The sequence below is a fragment of the Hippocampus zosterae genome, chromosome 10 (assembly GCF_025434085.1).
Source record: "Hippocampus zosterae strain Florida chromosome 10, ASM2543408v3, whole genome shotgun sequence".
Lineage (NCBI taxonomy): Eukaryota > Metazoa > Chordata > Actinopteri > Syngnathiformes > Syngnathidae > Hippocampus > Hippocampus zosterae.
In genome coordinates, this window is record NC_067460.1 from 11,343,779 (window position 1) to 11,350,989 (window position 7,211).

Below are 7,211 nucleotides of genomic sequence, written 5' to 3' on the forward strand. Positions count from 1 at the left end.
AGTCCGACTACGTCATCGAAAGTACTTCCGGGTTGAACGGCAACCGTTTTTGGTCCTCTAGCAAGCGACAGCGAGCCGCCTTTTGGTATCGTTATTAATTTACCCAAGATGAAGCCAAAGTCCCCTCAGTGCTGAATTCGACACAACCAGCAAAGGTATGTTACCATACTTAGCTCAAATAATCCAAATGTATTGTTTTTTTTTAGTCGATAAATGTATCTCGTGCAGTCACGTAACTTCCTGAACAGAAGGCTAGTCGAGCCTTAGTTTAGATGTGCTTTGTTCTTTTACCTAATGCGTTATTTTTGTTTTTGGCTTCGACCTCTAAAAGTAAGCCTCGTTTGTGTTTATACAGTCACAATTCCATGACTGGTAAAGAACCGTAGTGTTTCAAATGGCGTAACTCACCTATGTCTGAAAGGATTTGTTACTGACTTTCTTGATCTGCACAGTTGACAGTGAAGTTCGGAAAAAGCGGAAACTTTCTAAATTCTGGAAATATTCAAAGTTGGACTTTTCCCTTAGGGAAGTAGCACATTCATCCATTTAATATACCGCTGATCTAGTTCAGGGTCTAGGGGATCCTGTTGACCTGGAGACAGCAGGTATGCCCAGGATTGTTCGAGAGCCAACAAACAAGTACACTTACGGACAATTTAATCCTCAATTCATCTAACATGCATGAGTTTTTCATGTGGGAGGAAGCCGGACCAGCTGAAGAAAAGATGTGGGCGTGGGTGAACGTCCCATCTCCGCATCCTGAGCCGAGATCCAAACTCGGTACCTCAGAACCTTGTGAGGCAGACGTTCAAAACCACGAATCAACTGTGTGCTCCCCCAAAATGTAATATTTCATTTCTAATTTATTCTGGCTGAACCATCCATCCGTCCATCCATTATCCGAGCCGCTTAACCTCACAAGGGTCGAGGACGTGCTGAGCCCATCTCAGCTCTCTTTGCGTAGGAGGCGGGGTACACCCTGAGCTGGTTGCCAGCCAGATGCTACTGAACGGTTCATCTAATTTCAAATTGACGTGTGTATTTTATGTAATTATGTATTTTATGTAATTATACAGTGGCTCCATAAGTGCAGTGCGGTCCACGTGTTTACCATAATTATTGTGTCATGAAACAGTTAAAGTACAAATGATAAAATGACAGAGTTGGTTGCATTATTTTGTAAATTGCAATTACAATGTTCAAGGGGTGAAAAAAAATGTTTTTCAGAATTGTTCAGCCCTACAATTTATTCCCATATACAGTATCAATTCCCATGCAAAGAGTTCAACTTTGAAAGCTCAGAAGTTTCAACCCTTCTATGAAGATGAGCCAGATCGTCTTTACTATAACTAAATAAAGAACAATTCATACAACTACTAATAGTAATACTCTGATCCATGTCGGACTTTTTTTCTCGTCTTAGTCCACGATGTCGTTACCAGAGGAGTTGGGGGCTCGCAGAAAAGAGCGCAGGATGGGAGCGCAGCCCAAGGTGCGACTGAGTCGGTCGGAGGAGAGACGAGACACTGGCGGCGGCCGCAAAGCTTCTCACGGCAGGCGGAAGGATTTCGCCGCACACCAACCGGCTGCCGAACGGCCCGTCAGCGACGGCTTTGAGTATGGGGACTTTTTGAAAGAGCTGGAGAGCAGTGACCAGGCCGGAGCCAGCTCCTCATTTTCCCAGAGATTGGGCTGCCGATGTCATAATAAGGAAGTCTCAGAAGAGGGGGCATCCAGTCCGGTGTTGGGTGCAGAGTCGTCAGCCGGCGAAGGTAGCAGCAGTCGCACACTCCGGCAAAAAATCCAAGACGCGGTGGGGCAGTGCTTCCCCATGAAGACTCACAGCGCAGCGAGCGTGCCGTCACTCCCTCAGGCGTTGTCCTTGTCAGCAGGCTGCACTGCCTCGAGGCGGAAGATCCACTTGAGCGAGTTGATGCTGGACAGCTGCCCCTTCGCGGCGGGCTCGGAGCTGGCTCAGAAGTGGCATGTCATAAAGCAGCACACGGCGATGGACCCCGCCGCCGGGCTTTCGGCCTTCCCGGCGGACGATGTGGACGACCGACTGAGGGAGCGCCGGCGCATCAGCATCGAGCACGGCGTGGAGCCACCGGCCAACGCCGAGATCCACACCCTGGAGGTGATGTCCCAGACCGGCCCGGCGTTCCACAGGCGGCGCGGCCCCAAGCTGGCCCATGGCGTGACCGAAGCGGCTGGAGCCGAGCAGAAGCAGCTTCACCTCCAGCGGCAGCACCAGCTCCTTCTGCAGACCTGTTTGGACACTCTCGACGAGGTGGTGGCGTCCTCTTCGCCCTCTTCCACTTCTTCTTGTGACGCGGAAGTGGCCGCGAGAGCCACGCCTCCCCACACCGGCCCGCTTGTTCACACTCAGATCGACTACATCCACTGTTTGGTCCCCGACCTGCTGCAGATCACCAACCTGCCTTGCTACTGGGGCATCATGGACCGTTACGAGGCGGAGGGGCTCCTGGAGGGCAAGCCCGAGGGCACCTTCCTTCTGCGCGACTCTGCTCAGGAGGACTACCTGTTCTCGGTCAGCTTCCGCCGCTACGGCCGCTCGCTGCACGCCCGCGTCGACCAGTGGAACCACAACTTCAGCTTTGACGTGCGCGACCCCAGCGTCTTTCACGCGCCCACCGTCACGGCTTTGTTGGAGCACTACAAGGACCCCAGCTCGTGCATGTTCTTTGAGCCGTTGCTGTCCTTCCCCATGCACCGCACGCAGCCCTTCAGCCTGCAGAGGCTGTGCCGCGCCGTCGTCAGCAGCTGCACCACCTACGACGGCATCAACGCGCTGCCCGTACCCAACGCCTTGAAGAAGCACCTCAAAGAGTATCACTACAAGCAGAGGGTACACATCCACAGGCTGGACACGTGGTGGGAATGAACGTTGACGACAACGACTCCTCGCCAAACTGGACTTATTTATTGTACTGTATATCCTGCTGTGTACATTCTAAACACACTGTCAAAAGTATGTAAACTCTTTCTGCTACAATAAACCTGCTGAATTTCTATCTGTGATGAGAGCAGCTCTGCTGATTAGATAACGGCATGATTAATTTATTGACTTTTTTTTACAAATCTCACGGACGAACAAACAAAAGATAATAAAAACAGTTACAGTGAGTGGACCCTGACCGGCCCGCGAATGGCGAAAATCTGCAGATAAGTGGCACCCTTTAAAACCGGCTATAACGTTTTTAAAGATTATTCTTTGGAAGACTTGGTGTTTAATTAAATTGTAACGTTCTCTGCATTCTTGATATTGGGAAACCCCTCATAAAATTACATGGGAAGAGGACCTTAAAAAAATTATTTCATGTTAAATCGCACATGTAAATTGACGGTAAAAAAAAAAAATTGTACATTAGCGATTTTTCGAAAATTTTCAGCCCCATTTCAAAGGCGATGGAACCGTGTGATCTGTGTCAGCCAATTTGCTAAGAAAAGTAATGATGAATATTCACATGTAAATGAGCCATCATTTACATTGAAATCCATTGATGGAACAGTTTGAAGGTTTCAGCTGTAATACTCAGAGCATTTGGTTCACTGGCATATTTTGAATAAGATCCAGTTCACTCCATCCTAATTTCTCTCAACAACAAGCTCGCGCTTGTTCTCTAACAAGACAGCCCGAAGCACTCAATATCCATACTGCGGACACCTCCTGAATGTTCTTAAAAAGGGGATGCTAGAACTAAGAACATATACAATATCACAACAGTATTTTTTTTATTTTATTTTTTTTTTTTTGCAGCAGCAAAATTGCAGCAAGTACAGCAGGGGGCTGTAGGGAGCTTTGCTCCATGTTGGGCTGTATGTGTGTGCCTGCTGCAGCTGGCAACACTGTGGCACTCATCATGCAGGTATTAGAACCCCTGAGGGAAGAAAGAGGCATTTCTTCCTGGATCAGTGGGCCCAGAGGGGACACCGGCGCTCAAGGAGAGACCCAAGCTGATTGGCTACACATTGTCTGTATGTTGAAACCTCACATTCTACTCTCTCTCCCTCCCTCTCTCACTAGTGGGGGAAGAGATTGTCCTTCTTGAGTTTAATCCCTACATCTGAGCATCAAAGGGGTGGAGAATAAGCTTGGAATGTTCACAACACCTGGGGATAAACAAACTGCCAAGTCGCCCGGCGGATCTGCGGGTTGAACAAATGCTGCAAACGGATTCAGGCTGGCACTGGTCCAACTTCAATAGGTTTGTTTGGGCTTTTTGTGGAGACCCCGATTCATCAGTTGTGACTACGCTTGAGGGGCATGGGCTGCAGTCCAGCAACACACCAGATCCACCAGATGGTGCTGTTTCCCCCTCAAAAAGTGAACTCTACTTTAACAGATGCCTTACTCTGGTTCAAAGGTGTCAAACTCCGGTCCTGCATGTTTTCCATCGCTCTCCGTTGCAACACACCTGATTGAAATGAACAGGATAGATATATGGCTTATGCAGAGCTTGATGAGCTGGTCGACTGGTTAGCATGTTCGCCTCACAGTGCAGAGGTGCAGGGTTTGATTCCGGCTCTGGCCTTAGTGTGGAGTTTGCATGTTCTCCGCCGTGCCTGCGTGCATTTTCTCCAGGTACTTTGGTTTCATCCTACGTTCCAAAACATGAATGGCGGGTTAATGGAACACTCTTAATTGTTCCTCGGTGTGATTGTGGGTGCTGATGGCGCGATGTGTGTGTGTGTGTATATATATATATACTATATATATATATAGCTTGAGGAAGCAAAACCCTCAAGCTTCCTGGCCTCTGGTAGAGGACCCGAGCTGAATGAGGGACGGACACCAACCGAGATGGGGTGAGACGAGGATTTTTTTTATATACAGTATATACATATGTATAAAAGCATAGATAGATAGCTGTCCATTTTGTATTGGATTGCCTGTGTGATTTATACATATTTATAATATTGGAGTTGGAAGAGGATTATAGAAAAGTAATAATCAGCCCTTCTGGGTATTTGTGCCCCAACATTGTTTTGCCACACAAATTCCATTGATGTAATGTGTGAACACAGTTTCCGCAGCATGCAGTGTATGTAGGCCATTCACTCAGGTGGGGGTGTATGAAACTGATTCCCACTTCCTGCAAAGATGATTACGTCTAGACATGTTTTCCTCTGATCCGCCCACCGAGCAGGCCAACATTTCTGTGACAGTGGAAACACTGCAGATAAAAGAGTTTCCTCCCAAGTTCTTTTGGGTGTGTGGTGTGTGGTGGTGGTGGTGGTGGGGGGGGGGGGGGGGGGGGGTGGACAGCAAATTAGGCTCGCTGAATTTCTCCCTTTTGAAAATGAATAGGAACATACCTGTCTATTTTCGTCAAACTGTTCAAACAGAGCGCTTCTTCTCAAAAACAGGTCAAGTCATTCCCGGATCGACGAACATACACAAAGACAGAAACACAGGAAGATAGATAGATAGATAGATAGATAGATAGATAGATAGATAGATAGATAGATAGATAGATAGATAGATAGATAGATAGATAGATAGATAGATAGATAGATAGATAGATAGTGACGGTTATTCGACGGCTTAGTCCATAAAATCATTACCACGCTACTTAATGGAAAAAGCCGGGATGTGCCATCGACACGGCTTCCCGTATGAAGCTTTGTAAATGATCCTATCGCTATACTTGTAATGTATCATAATACGTTTGCCGTAATGGGCGCTACGGATATAATTATAGATAAGAGTTGTTTGTTTTGAGAACAGTGGTCCCTTAATAGCAGCTTTCACCTCTGCTAAACGGGGCCACATGCGTCAGGAATTAAAAAACAAACAAACCAAAAATCTGAGAAAATTACCACAATTGATTACCACTCTAAAAAAAGCATTTAGAAAAAATGAAAGGAATAGCCCTGAAAAATGTCTTATTTCTCCAGTTGGCGAAATAAACAGGATCACTATATGAAGTACTAATACTATTCGGACCAGCACTCTGATTTCTGAGAGCATCGGTGGCATCTGGTAAGCCGAGTTAAAAAAGTTATCCAATAAAGCTATTTACAATAAAACAACACGTAAAAAAAAATATCTTCAAGCAAATGATCAAAAATAAAAATATGGTAGAGAACTTACAGTTTCCTCATTGCATTGGTAGATTTCTCAGATTAGAATTGAATATTTGCAAAACATTATGTGTACTCTATTCCTCAGAACAATTCGTACAAACAGCAAAACACCATGGTTCTCTTCGTACTTGGCTCAAAAGGAAATATTTGTGTCACTCAACATCTCAACGCCATCAGACCTGAAACCTTCATCAAAATTTAGCAAACTTCTTATTTTTCACAAATTATTACTGTGACTCAGTTCATACCTGTGGGCAATATATACCGTAAATATGCATTTTTTTTTTAATAAATTACTGGTCAAGCTAAAAGCGTTGAAAAATGGCTGCCTCTCTTTGATGATGCAATGTTGAAAAGTGATGAGTTTGGGGGTCCGAAGATTGCCACTGTTATCCTGCGCGCACTGTAATGTTTTTGGCAAACCACCTGATTGCGGATGTTGCTGGATAGCACAAAGAAAAGAAAAAAAATCAGAAATGGGGAGATGTGAACATTAAACAATCTCCAGAGGGAAAATTGTACATGCGCCGTTGTAGGAATTACAGTCGTCTTCTTCCTTCCTCTGGGCCACCAATTTCCATCCACATCACAACAATTATCTTCACTTGCGATGAGCTATTTCAAGAAACTGGTTGATCTAAGATATGATGACATACATCGTCCATAATCTTTTTTGCAGGGATGCGCCAAGGAATGACAAACTGCTTTTTCTGGTGTGCACAAGCGACACTATGCTCTGAAAATCGGTCAAGTGGATTTGCGACATTCAATTCTGATCTGGGAAATGTACCAAAGCAACTGAGGAAAAACTGTGTTCAATTCATCACAAAGAGCAATCACAGGTGTGCTGCAATGGCAACTGAGAGGAAGCTGACTGGCCAATCAGAGAAAGAGTAGGGCGGGGCCAGGGAAGATCCAGGTGTTGCTCGTCGAGCAGCGAGGCCTCACGATGGTTGACATCATGGAAGGGAGACTAGCACGCAACAACAAAAGGTAAGGAAATTTGTGTTCATTAAAACATCAAAAATCCAGAATGAAGCTGAGAGGCGAAAAAAAGGAGATATTTGGGACCTACACTTTGTTAGATGAAGCTAAAGCTA

The 7,211-nt window shown here is 45.8% G+C and overlaps 1 protein-coding gene across 2 annotated transcripts; it reads left to right on the plus strand.

Moving 5' to 3' along the window:
• Position 1: 1 nt before the first annotated feature.
• socs9 (suppressor of cytokine signaling 9) lies at positions 2–3,032 on the plus strand. Of its 2 annotated transcripts, XM_052077510.1 has the most exons (3): positions 2–155; positions 1,424–1,772; positions 1,893–3,032. In XM_052077510.1, the coding sequence occupies exons 2-3, from the start codon at positions 1,430–1,432 to the stop codon at positions 2,903–2,905; spliced, it is 1,356 nt and encodes a 451-aa protein (XP_051933470.1). In that variant the 5' UTR covers positions 2–155; positions 1,424–1,429; the 3' UTR covers positions 2,906–3,032. The 2 variants fall into 2 exon arrangements, with proteins under 2 accessions (XP_051933470.1, XP_051933469.1); XM_052077509.1 differs by having other exon boundaries at positions 1,424–3,032.
• Positions 3,033–7,211: the final 4,179 nt, after the last annotated feature.

What these genes read in the sequence shown, in the direction of transcription:
- socs9 (XM_052077509.1), top strand. Translation starts at nt 1,430, where the DNA reads ATGTCGTTACCAGAGGAGTTGGGGGCTCGCAGAAAAGAGCGCAGGATG.